Source organism: Haliotis rubra, unplaced genomic scaffold (assembly GCF_003918875.1).
Source record: "Haliotis rubra isolate DU_JTF1 unplaced genomic scaffold, ASM391887v1 Scf736, whole genome shotgun sequence".
In the NCBI taxonomy this organism is placed as follows: Eukaryota; Metazoa; Mollusca; class Gastropoda; order Lepetellida; family Haliotidae; genus Haliotis; species Haliotis rubra.
The window spans coordinates 383036-406876 of NW_025767453.1; the positions used below are offsets into that span (position 1 = coordinate 383036).

The 23841-nt window shown below is 46.1% G+C and overlaps 2 protein-coding genes across 2 annotated transcripts in view; one reads left to right on the forward strand and one right to left on the reverse strand.

Moving 5' to 3' along the window:
* The window catches only part of LOC124259777 (secernin-2-like), a 33409-nt gene extending 10652 nt beyond the window's left edge, over window positions 1-22757 (reverse strand). The window contains exon 1 of the mRNA XM_046693982.1: window positions 22620-22757. The gene's annotated coding sequence lies outside the window, so the exon portion shown is untranslated. The remainder of the gene's footprint in view (window positions 1-22619) is intronic.
* On the forward strand, window positions 554-4061 carry LOC124259776 (pre-mRNA-splicing factor CWC25-like). Its single transcript, XM_046693981.1, has 2 exons — window positions 554-769; window positions 3693-4061. The coding sequence occupies exons 1-2, from the start codon at window positions 554-556 to the stop codon at window positions 4059-4061; spliced, it is 585 nt and encodes a 194-aa protein (XP_046549937.1).
* Window positions 22758-23841: the final 1084 nt, after the last annotated feature.

Here is a 23841-nt window from a genome sequence, read left to right on the forward strand (position 1 = left end):
ATGGTGGTACAGTAGGTTATGGTGTAACAGCAAGACAGCCACTTTGTGTACAGTAGGTTATGGTGTAACAGCAAGACTAACTCCGACCAAAGAAGACCAGGAATCTACAACGGCCGACACACAAGACACAGCCAACACACAGAAGACCACACAACGCACACCAGGCACACAGGCGAATACAGGAACAGTGTGTACATAGGAAGACCCCAGGTTATGGTGTAGACAAGCAAGACAGGCCACTGTGTGTGCAGTAGGTTAAGGTGTAGTAGCAGCAGATGGCCACTGTGTATTGTACAGACACACCAAAGATGGTGAAGATAACAACAAGACGGCCCACTGTATAAAGACAGTAGGTTACGATGAGACAACAAGACGGCCACACAGTACAGTAGGTTACGGGTGTCAGAACAGCAAGACAGCCAAATAGGAAAGAAAATAAAGAAGAAAATAGAAAGAATAGCCAACGACCAGGAAGAAGACGAAGAAAAGGAAGACGGAAGAAGGACAGACGGAAGAAGACAAAGAAAAGGAAGAGGAATAGTGAAGACGGTCAATGGAAGAAGGAAGGAATGAAAAGAAGAGGAAGGATGAAAATAGTAGAAGAAAACGGAAGAAGAGAAGAAGACGAAATAGGAAGAAGACAGAAAATAGGAAACAGGAAGAAAGACGGAAGACCAAAATAGAAACAGGAAGAAATAGGGAAAGGAATGGAATAGGAAGGATGAAGAAGATGGAAGAAGGAAGAGGAAGTGGTGTGTACAGTAGGACTGTGTGTGGCAGTTCAGTGTAAGAGCTGACCCTTTGTGTACCAGTAGGTTATGGTGTAACAGCAAGACGAAACACTTTTGTGTACAGTGAGGTTATGGTGTAACAGACAAGACCCAGCAACTTGTAAAGTACAGTGAATAGGTTATGTAGTTAGGAATAACAGCAAGATAGGGCCACTTTGTGGTACCAATGGGAGTTACAGTGTGACAACAAGGAATACGGCCACCTTTGTGTACAGTAGGTTATGGTGTAACAGCAAAGATCCACCACTGTGTGTACAGTAGGTTATGGTGTCCACAGCAAGATCTGGCAACTTTGTGTACAGTAGGTTATGGTGTAACAACAGACAGCGTCTTTATTGTACAGTAGTCCATGGTGCTTAACAGCCAAGACAGCCACTTTGTGTACAGTAGGTTAGGGTGTAACACCCAAGACAGCCACTTTGTGCACAGCCAGGTTATTATGCAACAGCCAGATCCAGCCACTGTGTGTACAGCAGGGATTATGGTGTAACAACAAGACCCAGCCACTGTAATTATTACAGTAGGTTATGGTGTAACAGCAAGACGGCCACTGTGTGTACAGCAGGTTATGGTGGTGTAACAGCAAGACGGGCCACTTTGTGTAAACAGTAGGTTATGGTGTAACAGCGAAGATCAGCCACAGTGTGTACAGTAGGTTATGGTGTAACAGCAAAGCTGGCCACTGTAAAATTGACAGTAGGCGATGGTGTAACAGCAAAGACGGCCACTGTGTGTACAGTAGGTTATGAGGTGTAACCGCAAGACAGCCACAGTGTGTGCAGTAGGTTCATGGTGTAATGGGAAGACGGCCACTTTGTGTACAGTAGGTTATGGTGTAACAGCAAGACAGCAACTTTGTGTACAGTAGGTTGTATGGTGTAACAACGAAGACGGCCACTTTGTGTACAGTAGGTTATGGTGTTACAGCAAAGACGGCCACTGTGTGTACAGTAGGTTATGGTGTAACAGCAAGACTGGCCACTTTGTGTGTACAGTAGAGTTATGGTGTAACAGACCAAGACGGCCACTTTGTGTACAGTAGGTTATGGTCAGTAACCAACAAGACAGCCACCAGTATTGTACAGTAGGTTATGGTGTAACAGCAAGACAGCCACTGTGTGCATACAGTATGTTATGGTGTAACAACTAAAGACGGCCACTGTGTGTACAGTAGGTTATGGTGTAACAGCAAGACAGGCCACCGTGTGTAATAGTAGGTTATGGTGTAACAGCAAGACGGCCACTTTGTGTACAGTAGGTTATGGTGTAACAGCAAGACAGCCACTTTTGTGTACGAGTAGGTTATGGTGTAACAGCAAGACGGCCACTTTGTGTACAGTGCAGGTTATGGTGTAACAGCCAACCAACCGCTGTGTGCCAATACAGTAGGTTATGGTGTAACAGCAAGACGGCCACTTTGGTAATACAGTAGGTTAATGTGACAACCAGGTGACAGCAAAGACGGCCACAAGACGGCCACAGTGTGTACAGTAGGTTATGGTGTAACAGCAAGACAGCCACTTTGTTGTACAGTAGGTTATGGTGTAACAGCCAAGACTGGCCACTATTATTGTACACAGGTTGTATGGTGTAACAGCAAGATCAGGCACACTGTGTGTACAGTAGGTTATGGTGTAACGAACAAGACGGCCACTGTGTGTACAGTAGGTTATGGTGTAACAGCCAAGACTGGCCACTGTGTGTAAACAGGAGTTATGGTGTAACAGCAAGACGGTCACTTTGTGTACAGTAGGTTATGAATGTAACAGCAAAGACAGCCACTTTGTGTACAGTAGGTTATGGTGTAACAGCAAGACCGACCCACTGTGTGTACAGTAGGTTATGGTGTAACAGCAACATCTGGCCACTGTGTGTACCGCAGGAGTTATGGCATTGTAATCAGCCAAAGACGGCCACTGTTGTATTACAGTAGGTTATGGTGTGCAACAACAAGACGGCCACTTTGTGTACAGTAGGTTATGTGGTGTAACAGCAAGACAGCCACTTTGTGTACAGTAGGTTATGGTGTAACAGCAAGACAGCCACTGTGTGTGTACAGTAGGTTATGGTGTAACAACAAGACGGCCACTGTGTGTGCAGTAGGTTATGGTGTAACAGCAAGACGATTACTGTGTGTACAGTAGGTTATGGTGTAACAGCAAGACCACTGTGTGTAACATTTAGGTTATGGTGTAACAGCAAGATCGGCCACTTTATTGTACAGTAGGTTATGGTGTAACAACAAGACAGCCAATTATTGTACAGTAGGTTATGGTGTAACAAGACGGCCACTATTTGTGTAACAGTAGGTTATGGTGTAACAGCAAGACAAGCCACTGTGTGTGTACAGTAGGTTATGGTGTAACAACAAGACGGCCACTTTTGTGTACAGTAGGTTATGGTGTAACAGCAAAGACGGCCACTTTATTGTACAGTAGGTTATGGTGTAACAGCAAAGACAGCAACTTTGTAAAAACAGTAAGTTATGGTGTAACAGCAAGACAGCCACACAGTGTGCACAGTAGAGCCAGGAGGACACAAGATCCACACCCCTAGACAACAGCAGGTCATGGTGTAATCACAAGACAGCCACTGCACAGCAGGTCATGGTGAAACACAAGATCACACCTCCCTAGGCAACAGTAGGTCATGGTAATCACAAGATCACCAATCAGGTAGTAACACATGGTGAAACAAGATCACCACTCCAGTAGGTCATGGTGGAAGAAGACCAATCAGGCACAGTAGGCCATGGTGAAACAGCAAGATCCACATCCTACACAGTGAGGCCAAGACAGCCAATCAGGAAACAGTAGGCCATGGTGAAAACAAGACCGGCCCAACTTGTAGGCACAGTAGGTCAAGGAAAATCACAAGACAGCCAACTTTGTGTATCAGTAGGAAGAGAATCAGCAAGACGGCAATCCCAGCCAGGAAGAAGACAGCCAATCAGGCACAGGAATGAAGACTGACCACAGAATCAAAGAAAGACACACAGCCAACCAACAACGGCCAACATGGAAGAAAAGAACAGGAACAAAGACAGCACAGGAAACAGCAAGACACACAGGAAGACCCACACCAGGCACACAGGAAACAGCACACAGGAAGACACAGGAAACAGGAAGATCCACACCAAAATACAGGAAGACGCACACCAGCAGGAACAGGAAGACACACCAGGTACAGGAACAGAAGACAGCACCAAAGAAAGAGGAAAAGACGAAAATCCCTAAAATAGTAGAAGAGGAAGACAGGAAAGGACAGTGACAGCTAACACGGAAAATAGGAAACAGGAACAAGACGGTAACTTGAAAAATAGTAGGAACAGGAATAGTAAGACGGCTTAATGAAGGAATGAAGAAATAGAAGAGGAAAATAAAGACGGAAGACGGAAATAGAAGGAAATGAAAGAAACAACTGACCAGGAATGGAAGGAAATGGTGGACAGTGACGGAAGAAAATAGGAAGAGGAATAGTAAAGACAGAACTTTTATACAGTAGAAAGAAAGGAAACAGTGAAGACGGAATAAAAATAGAAGAAAGGAAGAAGAATAAATAGAGCAGGAACAGAAGACGGAAAGAAAATAGAAGAGGAATGAAGATGAAAGAAGAAGAGAGGAACAAAGACGAAAATAGAATTGAAGACGGCCACTGGTGGGAAGACGAAGAAGAAGGAACAAAGAATAGGCAGGAAGATGAAGAAGGAAATGAAGACACAGGAATGAAAGACACACCAGGAAGAGAAGAGGGAGAAGACGGCTGAAGAAAGAGGAATAGTGAAGACAGCACCAGGGAAACAGGAAGAAGACGGTAACTTGAAGAAAGAGGAATGAAGAAAGAAAATAGAAAGAAAGAAATGAAAAATGACGGCAACTTTCAGTAGGTTGGCGTGGTGTAACGCGAAGATCCACACACCAGGCACAGCAGGCTATGGTGTAACGGTGCCAGTCAAAACCAATTTGTACCAGTAGGTCATGGTAACGTACAAGACCGTCAATCGAAAACAGCAGGTTTATGGTGAAACAAAGAAGTCAACCACCGTGCGCCAGCAGGTTTAGGGCGTAAACAAACGGTCAACAGTGCGTAACAGTAGGTCGGCGCATCAGCAAAGATCCACACCTCGGTGCAACAGTAGGTCATGGCGTAACAGCGCCGATCACAACTGCATACAGTAGGTTATGGTGAAACAGCAAAGATCAACAATCGTGCGCAACAGCAGGTTATGGTAATTCAGCAACACCGTGCGCCAGTAGGCCATGGTGAAACGAAGACCGGCCAACAGTAGGCCATGGCGTAACCAGCAAAGCATCGGAAAACACCTTTGTGCACAGTAGGTCATGGTGAAACAGCAAAGATTCAATACCGTGGTGCACAGTAGGCCATGGTGTAAACAGCGAAGATCACCGTGTGGCAGCAGCATATTTTGGTTTAACAGAAAGCAAAGATCTGGCCACCAAAATAGCAGGTTGGCGGTGTAACAGCGAAGACAGCCACACCGGTAGTGCGTAACAGTAGGTCATGGTGTAACGAGCAAGATCTACAACTCTGCGCCAGTGGTTATGGTGTAACGAAAGCAAGACAGCCAATCGTGCGTACAGTAGGTTATGTATCAGCGTCAGCCGCTGTGCACAGTAGGTTATGGAAAATTGTACAAGACGGCCACCTTTGTGCAACAGCAGGTTACGTGGTGTAACAGCAAAGACAGCCACCGTGTAAAACAGCAGGTCATGGTGTAACAAAGCAAGACAGCAACTTTGTGCACAGTAGGTTATGGTGACAGCAAAGATCTGGCCAATTTGCGTAACAGCAGGTTATGGCGTAACAGCAACATTCAGCAACTTAAAGCAGTAATATTGTGATCAGCAAGACGTCCAATCGTGTGTGCGCAGTAGGTTATGGTGTAAAGAAAGTTAAAGATTTGGCCACCAAAATAGCAGGTTATGGTGTAACAGCAACATCGGGCCACCGTAAAATAGCAGGTCACGATGAGACAGCAAAGACCCGGCCAATTGTCAGCAGGTTATGAAAATCGGTGCTAAAGACAACAGCCACCGTGGGGTGTGCAGCAACCATGGTGTAACAGCAAGACGGCCACTTTGCGCAGTAGGTTATGGTGTAACAGCAAATATCACCACTTTGTGTGTGCAGTGGGTTATGGTGTAACGAAAGCAAGACGGGCCACCTTGTGTAACAGTAGGTTATGGTGTAATCAGCAAGACGGCCAATTTTGTGCGCAATAGGTTACAGTGACGAAAGAAGACAGCCACCCTTTGTGCACAGTAGGTTTATGGTGTAACAGCAAGACGACCACCGTAACAGTGGTTATGGTGTAACGCAAAGACGGCCACCTGTGCGCCAGGTAGGTTATGTGTCAGACCGAAGATTCACACTGTGTAAAAATAGTAGGTTATGGTGTCAGACCAAAAACGCCACAGTGTACAGCAGGTTTTGTAAACAGCAAGACGCAGCCACTTTGTGTAACAGTAGGTTATGGTGTAACAGCAAAGACGACAACCGTGCGTGCGCCAGTAGGTTATGGTAACAGCAAGACGGACAGTGTAAAGTAGGTTATGGCGTAACGAGCAAAGACGGCCAACAGCAACAGTAGGTCACGACGAGCATCAGCAAAGATCTGGCCACCGCAGCCAGTGCAGGTTATGGTGTAACAGCAAAGACAGCCACTGTGTGCGCAGGAAGTTCATGGTGTAACAGCAAGTCTGGCCACCAGCAGTAGGTTATGGTGTAACAGCAAAGACAGCCACCTTTGTGTGCAGTGGTTATGGTAACAGCAAAGATCTGGCCAATTTTGTGGTAACAGTGTAGGTTATGGTGTAACGAAAGACGGCCACTTTGTGCAATAGGTTACGGTGTAACAGCAAAGACAGCCACTTTGTGTGGCCAGTAGGTTACGGCGATCAGGCAACGACCACTGTGTGCACAGCAGGTTATGGAAAATCAGCAAGATCTCAATAATTTCACCAGTAGGTTATGGTGTCAGACCAAGACGGCCACCGTGCGCCAGTAGGTTATGGTGAACAGACCAAACCGGCCACAGTGTGCACAGCAGGTTATGGTGCAACAGCCATCTACCAATTTGTGCAACAGCAGGCCGGCGGTGTAACAGCAAGACGGGCTCAACAGTACACAGTAGGTCATGGCGTAACAGCGCGATCGTACCACCCCAGGCAACAGTAGGTTACGTGGTGTAACAGCAAGATGGTCACCTTGTGCACAGTAGGCCGGTGGTAACAGCAAAGACCTGGCCACCGTGTAACAGTAGGCCGCGGTAAAAGACGGCCACCGTGTGCAACAGTAGGTTATGGCGTGACGTTAAAGACCCGGCCACACAGTGCTTCGCCAGTAAAATATGGTGAACAGCCAGACGCCCACTGTGCGGCCAGTAGGTTATGGTGCAACAGCAAGACGCACACCGTGTGGGTAACAGTAGGTTATGGTAACAAAGCAAAGATCTGGCCACTTTGTGTAACAGTAGGTTATGGTGACGAAGCAAAGACGCACACCGTGTGCAACAGTAGGTTATGGGCGTAATAGCAGCTCGGTGCCCCACTCGTGCGGTAATAGCAGGTTTATGGTGCACCAGCAAGACGGCACACCTTGTGCACAGTAGGTTATGGTGTAATAGCAAGACAGCCACCGTGTGCAACAGTAGGCGGTGTAACAGCAACATCGTGCCAACCTTGTGCAACAGCAGGTTATGGTGACAGCAAGATCTGGCCACCCCAGGCAACAGCAGGCTGGCGGTGCAACAGCAAAGACAGCAACCTTGTGCGCCAGCAGGTTATCAGGTGACAGCAAAGACGGCCACCGTGTGCGCAGCAGGTCATGGTGCAGCAGCAAGACGGCCACCGTGTATTGGGCAGGTCATGGTGTAACCAGCAAAGACGGGCCTCACCCGTGCGGCCAGTAGGTCACGATGAGACGAAAGCAAAGATCTGGCCACCGTGCACAGCAGGTTTATGGTGTAACAGCAAAGACAGCCACTGGTGGGTGCAGCAGTTCATGGTGTAACGAAAGCAAAGATCTGGCCACTTTTAGGTGCAGTAGGTTATGGTGTAACGAAAGCAAGACAACAGCCACTTTTTAGGTAGTGGGTTATGGTAACAGCAAGACTGTCAATTTTAGGCACAGTAGGTTATGGTGGAATGAAAGCAAGATTCACACTTTGAAAAGTAATAGGCCACAGTGTGTGACAGCAAAGACAAAAAGCCACTTTTAAAATAGTGGTTATGGAATAGTGAAGGACGACCACTTGTGGAAGAAAGAAAGGAATGAAAAGACGGTTAATGAAAATAGGAAGGAAATGAAGACGGCCAATTGTGTGGAAAGCAGGAACAGACCAAACGCACAATAGTAATAGGAAGAGGAATGAAGACAGTGAAGGAAGAGGAACAGTGAAGACGAACACCAGGTATTAGTAGGAAGAAGACGGACACAGTGAGCAGGAATAGTGAAAGACGGAAGAAGGAACATGAGACAGTGAAGACACACTGAAGAAGAAAGATAGCTGGAATGAAGGAAGATGGAAGACAGGGAAGAGGGAAAGAGGAATGAAGAAGGAAGGAAGACGACCACTGAAGGAAAGAGGAAGAATAGGAAGAGGAAACAGATCTCAAGAAACAGACCAAACGACAATAAAATAGGAAACAGGAACAGTGAAGGAAGGAAAAGACGAACACAGGGAATGGGGACAGGAAAGAACACAGGAATGAAGACAGGAACAGCAGATGGAGCCACTTTAGGCAACGCAGGTTTACGGTGTAACCAGCAAATGATCCGGTCAACTGTACCAGTACGGTCCAACGGCCAATCGTGCACAGTGGTCATGTGGTGACAGCAAAGATCTGGCCACAGTGTTTACCAGTAGCCAGGAAAACGCCAGATCCACACCCCTTGCGCGCAGCAGGTCATGGAAAAACAGCAAAGATCTACACCGTGTGGCAATAACAGCAGGTTATGGTGTAACGAAGCGAAGATCCGGGCCACCGTACCAGCAGGTTGGCGGTGCGACGAAGAAGACGACCAATCAAAAGCGCAGGTTATGGCGGCAACGATCCGGGACACAGTGTAAAGCAGGTTACGGCGTAACGGTACAAGACGGTCAATATGTGTAACAGCATGTTTATGGCGTAACAGGAACATCAAAACACCCGAAAATAGCAGGTCATATGGCGTAACAGCAAGACGGGCCAATAGTGCGCCACAGCAGGTTACGGTAATCTGTGCCAGCAGTCAGCCACCAGGTACAGCAGGTCATGGTGTAACAGCAAAGATCCGGCCACCGTGCAACAGCACGTTATGGCGTGACAAAGCCGTGCACAGCAGGTTACGCAGGTAACAGCGAAGATCCGGCCAATCGTGCACAGTACTTTATGGCGTAAACAGCAAAGACCTGGCCAATTATGTGCAACAGTAGGTTATGAAAACGATCTGGCCAATCAGTAACAGCAGGTTATGGCGTAACAGCAAGACGGCCACCGTGCACAGTAGGTTGGCGTGATCAGCCAGTGCACAGCAGGTCATGGTGTAACAGCAAGTCGGCCCACCGTGCGTCAGCAGGTCATGGTGCGATCAGCCGTGCGCCAGTAGGTCATGGTGCAATTCATGCCCAATCAGTAACAAAACAGGTTATGGTGTAACAGCGTAAAGATCCACACCAGGCAACAGTAGGTTATGGAAAACAGCGATCTGGCCAATTTGTGTAACAGTAGGTTGGGTGTAACAGCAAGATCTGGGCCACCCTTTGTGTGCTAATAGGTTACAGTGGCATAAAGAAGACAGCCACTTTGTGGCCAGGTTATGGTGTTTGAAAGAAGACGACCACCGTGCACAGCAGGTTGGCGGAACAGCAAGATCCACACCTTTGTGCGCCAGCAGGTTATGGTAAACAGACCAAGACGGGCCACCGGCACAGTAGGTTATGGCGGTCAGACCCCAAAACGGCCACAGTGCAACAGTAGGTCATGGTGCAACAAGACAGCCACTTTGTGGCACAGCAGGTTATGGTGTAACAGCAAAGACGGCTCCACCGTGTAACAGTAGGTTGCGGTGTAACAGCAAAGACGGGGACACCAGTGGTTATGGTGTAACGAAGAAGACGGGCCACAGTGTGGGTGGCCAGAAACACGACGAGACAGCAAGACGGCCACCGTGTAAAATAGTAGCCAGGAAAAATCGAAGAAGATAGCCACCAGGTGGTGTGAAACAGTGGAATAGGAAGACGCACACTTTAGAAGGAAGAAGACAGCACGGAAGGAAGGAAGACGGTTAACGGAAGGAAGAATGACCACTGAAGGAATGAAGACGGAAAAGGAACAGGAAATGACCAAGACTTGCCACTGAAAATAGGAAGGACCGGGAAACGCACACAGGAACAGGAATGGACACACCGAAAATAGAAAGGAAACACACCAGGAACACAGGAACAGAAGACGGCCACACAGAAGACACAGGAACAGCACAGGAATCAACCAGGAAGAGGACCAACGACGGCCACCAGGACACACACAGGCCAGCTGATCCACACACAGGAACAGCCGACCACAACCAACACAGGAAGAAGATCACACCCAGGAACAAGACCCACACAGGAAGACGACCCCAGGAAGACGGCCCACAGTGGCCACCAGGAAGACGGCCACCAGGCACAAAGGAAGGAAGACGGCCACCGGCACAGGCCAGGAACAAAGAAGACGGCCACCATAAAAATAGAAAGGAACAGAAGACCACACAGGAAGGAACAGCAAAGACGGCCACCAAAAGGACAAAATAACCGACCCCAGGCACACAGGACAGCCACACAGGAAGAAGATCCCACACCGGCACAGGAACAGAAGATCCACACCAAAATAACGGCCAACCAATCAGAAGACCACACAGTGGACAAAGAAGACAGCCACCAGGCCACAGGAAGACGACGACCGTGGCACAGGAACAGCAAGACGGCTGACCCCAGGAAATGACCCAAGACGGCACAGGAAGAGGAAGACAGCCACCAGGAAGAAACCATGGAAGGAAGACGGCCGGAAAATAGAAAAGAAAACAGACCCGGCCCTGTAAATAGAAACAGGAAAATGAAGACACACCAGGTAAAGAAAGACAGGAATGAAAGAAGACACACCAAAAGGAAAAGGAAAGCCACAGTGTGTACAGTAGGTTATGGTGTAACAGCAAGACGGTCACAGTGTATGTGTACAGTAGGTTATGGTGTAACAGCAAGAGACTAATTGCACAGTAACAGCAAGACGGCCACTGTGTGTACAGTAGGTTATGGTGTAACAGCAAGACGGCCACTTTGTGTACAGTAGGTTAGGGTGTAACAGCAAGACGGCCACTTTGTGTGCAATAGGTTACAGTGTGACAGCAAGACAGCCACTGTGTGTACAGTAGGTTATGGTGTAACAGCAAGACGACGACTGTGTGTACAGTAGGTTATGGTGTAACAGCAAGACGGCCACTTTGTGTACAGTAGGTTAGGGTGTCAGACCAAGACGGCCACTTTGTGTACAGTAGGTTATGGTGTAACAGCAAGACAGCCACTGTGTGTGCAGCAGTTCATGGTGTAACAGCAAGACGGCCACTTTGTGTACAGTAGGTTAGGGTGTCAGACCAAGACGGCCTCTGTGTGTACAGTAGGTTATGGTGTAACAGCAAGACGGCCACTGTGTGTACAGTAGGTTATGGTGTAACAGCAAGACGGCCACTGTGTGTACAGTAGGTTATGGTGTAACAGCAAGACGGCCACAGTGCAATAGTACAGTAGGTTATGGTGTGACAGCAAGACTGGGCCAATGACAACTGTGTGTACAGTAGGTTATGGTGTAACAGCAAGACAGCCACTGTGTGTAGACAGTAGGTTATGGTTGTAACAGCAAAGACGGCCACTTGCGTATTGGCCCGCAGTAGGTTATGGTGTAACAGCAAGACAGCCACTGTGTGTACAGTAGGTTATGGTGTAACAGCAAGCCAGCCACTGTGTGTACAGTAGGTTATGGTGTAACAGCAAGACGGTCACTTTGTGTACAGTAGGTTATGGTGTAACAGCAAGACGGCCACAGTGTGTACAGTAGGTTATGGTGTAACAGCAAGACGGCCACAGTGTGTACAGTAGGTTATGGTGTAACAGCAAGACGGTCACAGTGTGTACAGTAGGTTATGGTGTAACAGCAAGACGGCCACTGTGTGTACAGTAGGTTATGGTGTAACAGCAAGACGGCCACTTTGTGTACAGTAGGTTATGGTGTAACAGCAAGACGGCCACTGTGTGTACAGTAGGTTATGGTGTAACAGCAAGACGGCCACTGTGTGTACAGTAGGTTATGGTGTAACAGCAAGACGGCCACTGTGTGTACAGTAGGTTATGGTGTAACAGCAAGACGGCCCACAGTAGGTGTGTACAGTAGGTTATGGTGTAACAGCAAGACGGCCACTGTGTGTACAGTAGGTTATGGTGTAACAGCAAGACGGCCACACTGTGTGTACAGTAGGTTATGGTGTAACAGCAAGACAGCCACTGTGTGTGCAGTAGGTATTATGGTGTAACAGCAAGACGGCCACTTTGTGTACAGTAGGTTATGGTGTGACAGCAAGACGGCCACTGTGTGTACAGTAGGTTATGGTGTAACAGCAAGACGGCCACTGTGTGTACAGTAGGTTATGGTGTAACAGCAAGACGGCCACAGTGTGTACAGTAGGTTATGGTGTAACAGCAAGACGGCCACTGTGTGTACAGTAGGTTATGGTGTGACAGCAAGACGGCCACAGTGTGTACAGTAGGTTATGGTGTAACAGCAAGACGGCCACTGTGTGTACAGTAGGTTAGGTGGTGTAACAGCAAGACAGCAACTTGTGTACAGTAGGTTATGGTGTAACAGCAAGACGGCCACTGTGTGTACAGTAGGTTATGGTGTAACAGCAAGACAGCCACTGTGTGTACAGTAGGTTATGGTGTAACAGCAAGACGGCCACTTTGTGTACAGTAGGTTATGGTGTAACAGCAAGACGGACACAGTGTGTACAGTAGGTTATGGTGTAACAGCAAGACGGCTGCTGTGTGTATAGTAGGTTATGGTGTAACAGCAAGACGGCCACTGTGTGTACAGTAGGTTATGGTGTACTGTCGGGTACATTAGCCCTTGGAATGACGGAAGAAAACTATCCATTAATGGTGTCAATGTTATGTTATTTGAAATGGCATAGCAGTTGGTTATTCATCTCATGAATGTTTTATCATAACAATTTCACTGACAAAACCCATAGTATGTAATAGAAAACTGACAGGAATGGTAAAACTTAAATAATGTCAATATCGGATCTGGCCACTAGGTAGAAGACACTAGATGGTTTAGAACAGCCCGGGGGAAGTTATTCCTAATGTCAGGTAAACATTGGGTCAACTGAGCTAGCATTAACAGGTTGATTCTAGTCCTGTCGTAGGCGTTCCACCCTCACATTAAAGACATGTTCTTTAGGGGCAACGGCGACGTTATGTTGCCATAAGAAGGCATGCTACAGCACGAGAAGCATGTGAAGAACTACAATGAGATGTTAATACCCCTTATACAAAAGGTGGAACATGATTTCTAACAATGCCGTCCCGGCAGCGCACGGCATTAAAACTGCCATGAACGTTGTACCATCAGCCTGTTCGTCATGAGCCGTGATGCCACCTTCGCTGATCACATCAATAAATAAATACGCATCATCGTGTACTGTTCACATTGTAATACCACGTTTGTGAATATCAGAAACACGAAAACATTCACGCTGTTTGCCGTGCATGAACATGAATGAGCAAGTTGTAAATTACGATCCTGGAGATGCCGCCAGAAAATTTAGTGAACTATCCATCATACTATTTTCACAATACATTCATTTTTATTGGACTTCATATGACGCCCGGTTATTTTTTCCTAAGTATATCCCTCTCGACCCTTCTCTCTCACCCTGAGTCACTCAACGTTAGACTCTGACCACCATGACATTACATTTGACCTAACTGATGGCAATGCCAACACAATTAGAGCTGATAAGAATATCATGGGTTTCACGTTGCGTTGGGTCATACATTTTCCTTCTGACTGTTAAGTCAGTGATATGCCTATTATGCATTATCAAATATGAAGTGTGGTTCAATTGGGGTTGCGCAACAAGTCACATAATCGTGAAACACAACAATTATGTCAACCGACGAAAACACCATAGTGGCGAGGAAAATTACTGTTTAGCTACACGCACGCACGCACGCACGTACGCACACCAGAATCCTTGTGTTTACACATTTCACATACTTGTCATCAACATAGGTTCGCATTACCTTAAAGTATCCCAACTTTGCTTGTAAATTTTACATTCTATTTTAAAAGAACAACGGAAATACATATATAGGCCTTTATTCTCCGTCTAGTGACTATATATAATTGTAGGTTCATAGTTACATAGGCATAGAAGCCTGGGATCAGACACCGAACATAAAAGTCAAGATGTTTACCGATTAGAAATAAACTATGTAAATTCGTTAAAAAAGGCTTTTAACAACTAAGAGGCTTTGTGGGATTGCGCAACAGTCTGTAGACACACTGGGTCAGGTCAGAGGATATTGATGTTTGTGATGAAGCTGTATGAGTCATGATGTCTGAGATAACGACAGATACAGACGCACCTGTTGGTGTTACTGCCGCACATCGTGTCACCTAGTTGAAGGTATGCAAGAGCTCCTTTCACGTGTCTCTTCACCTAGTTGAAGGTATGCAAGGGCTCCTGTCACATGTCTCTTCACCCAGTTGAAGGTATGCAAGAGCTCCTGTCACGTGTCTCTTCATTCAGTTGAAGGTATGCAAGAGCTCCTGTCACGTGTCTCTTCACCCAGTTGAAGGTATGCAAGGGCTCCTGCCACATGTCTCTTCACCCAGTTGAAGGTATGCAAGAGCTCCTGTCACGTGTCTCTTCACCCAGTTGAAGGTATGCAAGAGCTCCTGTCACGTGTCTCTTCACCCAGTTGAAGGTATGCAAGAGCTCCTGTCACGTGTCTCTTCACCCAGTTGAAGGTATGCAAGAGCTCCTGTCACGTGTCTCTTCACCCAGTTGAAGGTATGCAAGAGCTCCTGTTACGTGTCTCTTCATCCAGTTGAAGGTATGCAAGGGCTCCTGTCACATGTCTCTTCACCCAGTTGAAGGTATGCAAGAGCTCCTGTTACGTGTCTCTTCACCCAGTTGAAGGTATGCAAGGGCTCCTGTCACATGTCTCTTCACCCAGTTGAAGGTATGCAAGAGCTCCTGTTACGTGTCTCTTCACCCAGTTGAAGGTATGCAAGAGCTCCTGTCACGTGTCTCTTCACCCAGTTGAAGGTATGCAAGAGCTCCTGTTACGTGTCTCTTCACCCAGTTGAAGGTATGCAAGAGCTCCTGTTACGTGTCTCTTCACCCAGTTGAAGGTATGCAAGAGCTCCTGTCACGTGTCCGTTCATTCAGTTGAAGGTATCCAAGAGCTCTTGTCACTTGTCCGTCCATCTAGTTGAAGGTATTAAAGAGCTCCTGTCACGTGTCAGTGCACCGTGTTCACGGTATGCAAGAGCTCCTGTCACGTGTCAGTTCAACAAGTGGAAGTTCTCAGTGTGATCTCACCTTGTATTAAACCATTGTCAAATGGGTGTGAGTGTGATGTAGCCCGGTATTAAACCAGTGTTACATGGGTGTCACCTTGGTGAAGGTGGGTATCAAGCCAGTGTCAGATGGGTGTCACCTGCTAGTACACCAGTGTTAGATGGGTGTCAGTGTGATCTCGGCTGGTATTACACCAGTGTTAGATGGGTGTCACCTGGTATTACACCAGTGTTAGATGGGTGTCACCTGGTATTACACCAGTGTTAGATGGGTGTCACGTAGTTTTACACCAGTGTTAGATGGGTGTCACCAGGTATTACACCAGTGTTAGATGGGTGTCACCTGGTATTACACCAGTGTTAGATGGGTGTCACCAGGTATTACACCAGTGTTAAATGGGTGTCATCATGTATTACACCAGTGTTAAATCTGTCAGTGTGATGAGGTCTGGTATTACAGCAGTGTTAGATGGGTGTCACCAGTTATTACACCAGTGTTAGATTGGTGTCACAGGGCATACATCAGTGTTAGATGGGTATCATGAGGTATTACGCCAGTGTTACATGGGTGTCAGTGTGATGTAGTCTGATATTACACCAGTGTTAGATGGGCGTCAGTGTGATGTAGACTGGTATGACACCAGTGTTAGAAGGTTGTCACCAGGTATTACACCAGTGTTAGATGGGTGTCACCAGGTATTTCACCAGTGTTTGATGGTTGTAACCTGATATTACACCCGTGTTAGATGGACGTCACTGTGATGTAGACTGGTATGACACCAGTGTTAGATGGTTGTCACCAGGTATTACACCAGTGTTAGATGATTGTAACCAGGTATTATACCAGTGTTAGATGAGTGACATTGTGATGTAGCCTGATATTACACCAGTGTTAGATGGGCGTCAGTGTGATGTAGACTGGTATTACACCAGTGTTAGATGATTGTAAACAGGTATTACACCAGTGTTAGATGGGTGTCAGTGTGATGTAACCTGGTAGTACACCAGTGTTAGATGATTGTGACCATGTATTACACCAGTGTTAGATGGGTGTCAGTGTGATGTAACCTGGCAGTACACCAGTGTTAGATGGGTGTCACCAGGTATTACACCAGTGTTTGATGGTTGTCACCTGGTATTACACCAGTGTCATATTGGTGTCACCTGGTATTACACCAGTGTTATATTGGTGTCAGTGTGATGTAGCCTGGTATTAGACCAGTGTTAGATGAGTGTCACCTGGTATTACAACAGTGTTAGATGGGTGTCACCTGGTGTTACACCAGTGTTAGATGGGCGTCACCTGGTATGACACCAGTGTTAGATGAGTGTCACCTGGTATTACAACAGTGTTAGATGGGTGTCACCTGGTGTTACAACAGTGTTAGATGGGTGTCACCTGGTATTACAACAGTGTTAGATGGGTGTCACCTGGTCTTACAACGGTGTTAGATGGGTGTCACCTGCCATGACACCAGAGTTAGATCGGTGTCACCTGGTATTACACCAGTGTTAGATGGGTGTCACCTGGTATTACAACAGTGTTAGATGGGTGTCAACAGGTATTACACCAGTGTGAGATGGATGTCACCTTGTATTACATCAGTGTTAGATGGGTGTCACCTGGTATTACATCAGGGTTAGATGGGTGTCACCTTGTATTACACCAGTGTAAGATGGGTGTCAACAGGTATTGAAACAGTGTGAGATGGGTGACTCCTGGTATTACAACAGTGTTAGATGGATGTCACCTGGTATTACATCAGTGTTACATGGTTGTCACCTCGTATTACACCAGTGTAAGATGGGTGTCTCCTGGTATTACACCAGTGTTAGATGGGTGTCACCTGGTATTACACAAGTGTTCATGGGTGTCAGTGTGATGTAGCCTGGTATTACACCAATGTTAGATGGGTGTCACCAGGTATTACATCTGTGTTAGATGGGTGTCACCAGGTATTACGCCAGTGTTAGATGGGTGACAGTTTGATGTAGCCTGATATTACACCAGTGTTAGATGGGTGTCAGTGTGATGTAGACTGGTATTACACCAGCGTTACATGGTTGTCACCAGGTATTACACCAGTGTTAGATGGGTGTCACCAGGTATTTCACCAGTGTAACCTGGTTGTAACCTGTTATTACACCTGTGTTAGATGTGTGTCAATGTGATGTACCCTGGTATTACACCACTGTTAGATGGTTGTCACCAGGAATAACACCAGTATTAGATTGGTGACAGTGTGATGTAGCCTGATATTACACCAGTGTTAGATGGTTGTCACCTGGTATTACAACAGTGTTAGATGAGTGTCACCTGGTATTGCAACAGTGTTAGATGGGTGTCACCTGGTATTACACCAGTGTTAGATGGGTGCCACCTGGTATTACACAAGTGTTCATGGGTGTCACCAGGTATTACACCAGAGTTAGATGGTTGTCACCATGTATTACAACAGTGTTAGATGGGTGTCAGTGTGATGTAGCCTGGTATTAGACCAGTGTTATATGGGTGTCACCTGGTATTACTCCAGTGATACATGGGTGTCACCTGGTATTACACCAGTGTTTGATGGGTGTCATCTGGGATAACACCAGTGTTAGATTGGTGTCAACTAGTATTACAACTGTGTTAGATTGGTGACACCTGGTTTTACACCTGTGTTAGATGGGTGTCATCTGGTTTTACAACAGTGTTAGATAGGTGTCGCCTGGTATTACACCAGTGTTAGATGGTTGTCATCTGATATGACACCAGTGTTAGATGGGTGTCGCCTGCTATTACACCAGTGTTAGATGGGTGTCACCTGGTATTACACCAGTGGAAGATGGGTGTCACCTGGTATTACACCAGTGTTAGATGGGTGTCACCTGGTATTACACCAGTGTTAGATGGGTGTCACCTGGTATTACACCAGTGTTAGATGGGTGTCAACTGGTATTACACCAGTGTTAGATGGGTGTCAGTGTGATGTAGCCTGGTATTACACCATTGTTAGGTCGGTGTCATCTGGTATTACAACAGTGTTAGATGGATTTCACCTGGTGTTACACCAGTGATAGATGGGTGTCACCTGGTATTACACCTGTGTTTGATAGATGTCACCTGGTATTACACCAGTGATAAATGGGTGTCACCATGTATTACACAAGTGTTAGATGGATGTCACCACGTATTACACCAGTGTTAGATTGGTGTCACCAGGTATTACACCATTGTCATATGGGTGTCACCTGGTATTACATCAGTGTTAGATGGGTGTCAGTGTGATGTAGCCTGGTATTACATCACTGTTAGATGGGTGTCAACAGGTATTACACAAGTGTTCAATGGGTGTAAGTGTGATGTAGCCTGGTATTACACCAATGTTAGATGGGTGTCACCAGGTATTACATCAGTGTTCGATGGGTGTCAGTGTGATGTAGCCTGGTATTACACCAGTGTTAGATGGGAGTCAGTGTGATGTAGACTGGTATTACACCAGTGTTAGATGGGTGTCACCAGGTATTTCACCAGTGTAACCTGGTTGTAACCTGATATTACACCTGTGTTAGATGTGTGTCAGTGTGATGTACCTTGGTATTACACCAGTGTTAGATGGTTGTCCCCTGGTATTACAACAGTGTTAGATGAGTGTCACCTGGTATTGCAACAGTGTTAGATGGGTGTCACCTGCTGTTACACCAGTGTTTGATGGGCGTCACCTGGTATTACACCCGTGATAAATGGGTGTCACCATGTATTACACCAGTGTTAGATGGGTGTCAGTGTGATGTGGCCTGGTATTACACCAGTGTTAGATGGGTGTCACCAGGTATTACACCAGTTTTAGATGGGTGTCACCAGGTATTACACCATTGTCATATGGGTGTCAGCTGGTATTACACCAGTGTTAGATGGTTGTCACCAGGAATAACACCAGTATTAGATGGTTGACAGTGTGATGTAGCCTGATATTACACCAGTGTTAGATGGTTGTCACCTGGTATAACACCAGTGTTAGATGGGTGTCACCAGGTATAACACCAGTGTTAGATGGGTGTCACCTGGTATTACAACAGTGTTACATGGGTGTCACCTGGTATTACACCAGTGTTAGATGGATGTCACCTGGTATTACATCAGTGTTAGATGGGTGTCACCAGGTATTACAACCGTGTTAGATGGGTGCCTCCTGGTATTATACAAGTGTTCATGGGTGTCACTGTGATGTAGCCTGGTATTACACCAATGTTAGATGGGTGTCACCAAGTATTACACCAGTGTTAGATGGGTGTCACCTCGTATTACACCTGTGTTAGATGAATGTCACCTGGTATTACATCAGTGTTAGATGGGTGTCACCTCGTATTACACCAGTGTAAGATGGGTGTCACCAGGTATTACACCTGTGTTATATGGGTGTCACCTGGTATTACACCAGTGTTAGATGGGTGTCACCTGGTATTATACAAGTGTTCATGGGTGTCAGTGTGATGTAGCCTGGTATTACACCAATGTTAGATGGGTGTCACCAGGTATTACACCAGTGTTAGATGGGTGTCACCTCGTATTACACCAGTGTAAGATGGGTGTCACCAGGTATTACACCAGTGTTAGATGGGTGTCACCAGGTATTACACAAGTGTTAGATGGGTGTCACCTGGTATTACACAAGTGTTCATGGGTGTCAGTGTGATGTAGCCTGGTATTACATCAATGTTAGATGGGTGTCACCAGGTATTACATCAGTGTTAGATGGGTGTCACCAGGTATTACGCCAGTGTTAGATGGGTGACAGTTTGATGTAGCCTGATATTACACCAGTGTTAGATGGGTGTCAGTGTGATGTAGACTGGTATTACACCAGTGTTACATGGTTGTCACCAGGTATTACACCAGTGTTAGATGGGTGTCACCAGGTATTTCACCAGTGTAACCTGGTTGTAACCTGTTATTACACCTGTGTTAGATGTGTGTCAATGTGATGTACCTTGGTATTACACCACTGTGAGATGGTTGTCACCAGGAATAACACCTGTATTAGATTGGTGACAGTGTGATGTAGCCTGATATCACACCAGTGTTAGATGGTTGTCACCTGGTATTACAACAGTGTTAGATGAGTGTCACCTGGTATTGCAACAGTGTTAGATTGGTGTCACCTGGTATTACACCAGTGTTAGATGGGTGTCACCTGGTATTACAACAGTGTTAGATGGGTGTCACCTGGTATTACACCAGTGTTAGATGTGTGTCACCTGGTATTACACCAGTGTTAGGTGGGTGTCTCCTGGTGTTACACCAGTGTTAGATGGGTGTCACCTGGTATTACAACAGTGTTAGATGGGTGTCACCTGGTATTACACCAGTGTTAGGTGGGTGTCACCAGGTATTACACCAGTGTTAGATGGTTGTGACCTGGTATTACACCAGTGTTAGGTGGGTGTCACCAGGTATTACACCAGTGTTAGATGGGTGTCTCCTGGTGTTACACCAGTGTTAGATGGGTGTCAGTTTGATGTCGGGTGACAAAAAAACGTGTGTTGTGTTTGTCACAGATTTTACATTAATCTCTGATGATGATAAACTACTGCGACTCCCAGCAACTGTTTGAACTGCTAGTTTTATTTTGTCGATACCTCTACATTTTGGAATAGAGGGTCTAAGATCAGCACGCTGATGAACTGTCCATATAATAGGCGCTAATGGGACGGATGTCAAACTCCATGCGACAACGCCAATGTCACCATGAGCCAGTCAGTTAGGCCTGCTGACTGTGGTCCCTCGTGTAGCACCAAGCTCGTAGTACATGGAACTACATTCCCATCCAGTATTGATTTTCCTCACTGTTCTAAGAGCGACCAAACACACGCCCGTAGCAGGGCCAAGATCTAAATATGGACATTGTTGCATGCATATAGCTGCATAAAATAACAGAGATCACAGAGGGAGGTTAACAATGAACTGAGTGCTTCTTGAAGTACTTGTCTTTCTGTCTGGTTAAGATTGTCTCTGTGTCTTCATCTCCCGCGATCAGACTTAGAACTTTCCAGTGTTTATCTGTCTGTGTGTCGTTGCGGCTGTGTCATTTGTCTGCACAAATGTCTGGCTCAGTCACAACCAGACTGTCAACAGATTAGCTTCACCCTTGAGCAGACTGTCTGTCTGCCTACTGGGCTACTGTTTGTGTGGGTTTATCACTGTGTGCCTGATGGTATGTGCATCACCTAACGTTAGCTCGTTTTAAATTCACGACTGTGCAGACCATCGTAGTTATGGAACTGTTCTATGTGTGAAGAGAATTATATACTACCACAATATGCTTTCATTTCAAACTATCAAACATAAATAAACGATTTGATGACTACACACTGTACTAGTCTCATGGGGTGAGTCATGTAGCCAGGCACATCCGGAATCGCCATTCTAATTAGAGAGTATGTGGCATGTTCACTCAAGTCGTGTAACATACGGTATTTTCGTAACCCTATCGAAAACCGATGCCATGAACATATCATCCACATGTAATCGTCTTTGCTTTCATGACCCTGCGATAGTACACTGGCGTGGCGAGTTCCTCCTGGTTACCATGGCAATTAATGACCCAATCTGCCGATTGCCGTAAAACGTCCCGCTCTATCTTGACTTCCGGAGGTCATGCATGGCCACATGATGTATATTATCGTGCATGCGAGACTTGGTCGGTATGAGTGGCCTGGGGCTTCATTATGATGAACTGCAGTCGGGGCATGGTTGCCATGTATATCTGTACGACGTGGAAGCACGCAAGGCAATCCACATATTCTAGGTCAGGTATTACGTCATACAGACGTCTAATCCTGAAAGAATGTTGAAATATGAAATCGCTATTTTGTTCAGCGGTCATGATTTTGTAAGCAGGGGGTCCATTCCAAAGTCGTGTCGGTTTAAACATGTTTGTGATAGACATTATGCTAATTTGATTGGAAGTCGTTTGTTGATACCATGCTGTATGTTTTGAAATAAGCCAACTTCAAACAACACACAATTCTTTGTTTACAAACCTAAAAACATAACTAGCGGCACCGAGAGGTGAAATGTTGCGTGTGGTGTGCTGGCAACAAGAAGAAGCTTGGTGCCGAGGCCGGCCCATACATACCGCCAACACAAGTCAATATACATCGCCTTCCAATCACACAGCCAACTGGCCAACACACACCAGCCTTGGATGCAAAATATCCTTACCTAAAGAAAGCTAGTTGGTAAAAATCCTTCAGAAAATATTCCTAGACAAGAGCGATACTGGTCGTTTCGTGAATAATGCGCCGGTAGAGGTGTACATTCCCCGTGATGGCCAGTACGCATGTGTAGGAAATATCAATACTTGCAGTGATCGTACTGTGCACCGTGCTGCTCGCCGGTGGCGCCACTCGCAGTTGATGTAGATTGTGATTCACTCTATGGAAACCTGGAAGGGACATTGTTGCATCAACGCACTACAAACACAAGCAAAGTACACAATATTTTGTCAAGTACGATAATTCAACAACGCAGCATTTTGACCGTTTGCCGTAATGTTGCCTAATCGCATTGTCTTGCTTGGAATATTTTTAAAAAAATTAACACAAGGCGACATCGCGACACTCGCCAAGGTCACAATGTATTGGGCTGTTGCACGTGTAGCCCTGACTAAATGTACAGAAAAGGGCGTCAGAACACAGATACATTGTTAATGTCACAGTGTCGCCCTCCCCCACTATATTGTGGATGTGGCGTATGGGAAGTACTGTGAGTGCGCTGAAATAGTCCCTTTCTAAACCCACAGGTGATCGTTTTGTTTATCTCCAATCATTGTAATACCAAAGTTATATCAATGGGAAAATAGGGGTTTAGTGCTTAGAACAGAAAAAAATCTTTGATCTCTTCTTTACAAATTGTACGTCCTCTGTGGTCTAGTGCAGAGTGCGTCAGTATAGAGAGCGATTGGAAGCTATGATAAACTGCGGCACAGGATATGGAACATGCATTACCACACACTAGAACGCGCTCACATGCACATATCCCCCCCCCCACACACACACACACACACACAGACACACGCACGTACACACATATACTAATTCATGAACACCAAATTTAAATTTTCATAAATCGAAGCGTTTTGTCGTACTGTACATATAGTCCAGGAGGAGGCAGCTGAAAAATTTCAAATCGTAGCCTCCCAAGTACTGATTTTGTTTGACACTATTTTCAGTTAGTATGATGTCTTGGGCTCATGAAAAGGCCTGTAATACTCTCAGATTGTGGTATCAGGTTTTTTTTACAGGCCATTATATGTGGTGGGGGTGCGAGCATTTTCGCCACATTTGGTTTGCTGCCCGACACCTCAAAGTTAATCATTAATAGTTTTATTACTATCAATCTGATCACTTTCATTTTGATTCTGTGTACTGATAAAGGATGTAGA

Excerpts from the sequence above, each read along its gene's own strand:
- LOC124259776 (XM_046693981.1), top strand. The coding sequence starts at position 554 with ATGGAAGAAGGAAGGAATGAAAAGAAGAGGAAGGATGAAAATAGTAGA. Across the intron at positions 770-3,692 it reads GTGGTGTGTACAGTAGGACT|GAAGAGAATCAGCAAGACGG; the intron begins GTGTGTGGCAGT and ends GTGTATCAGTAG.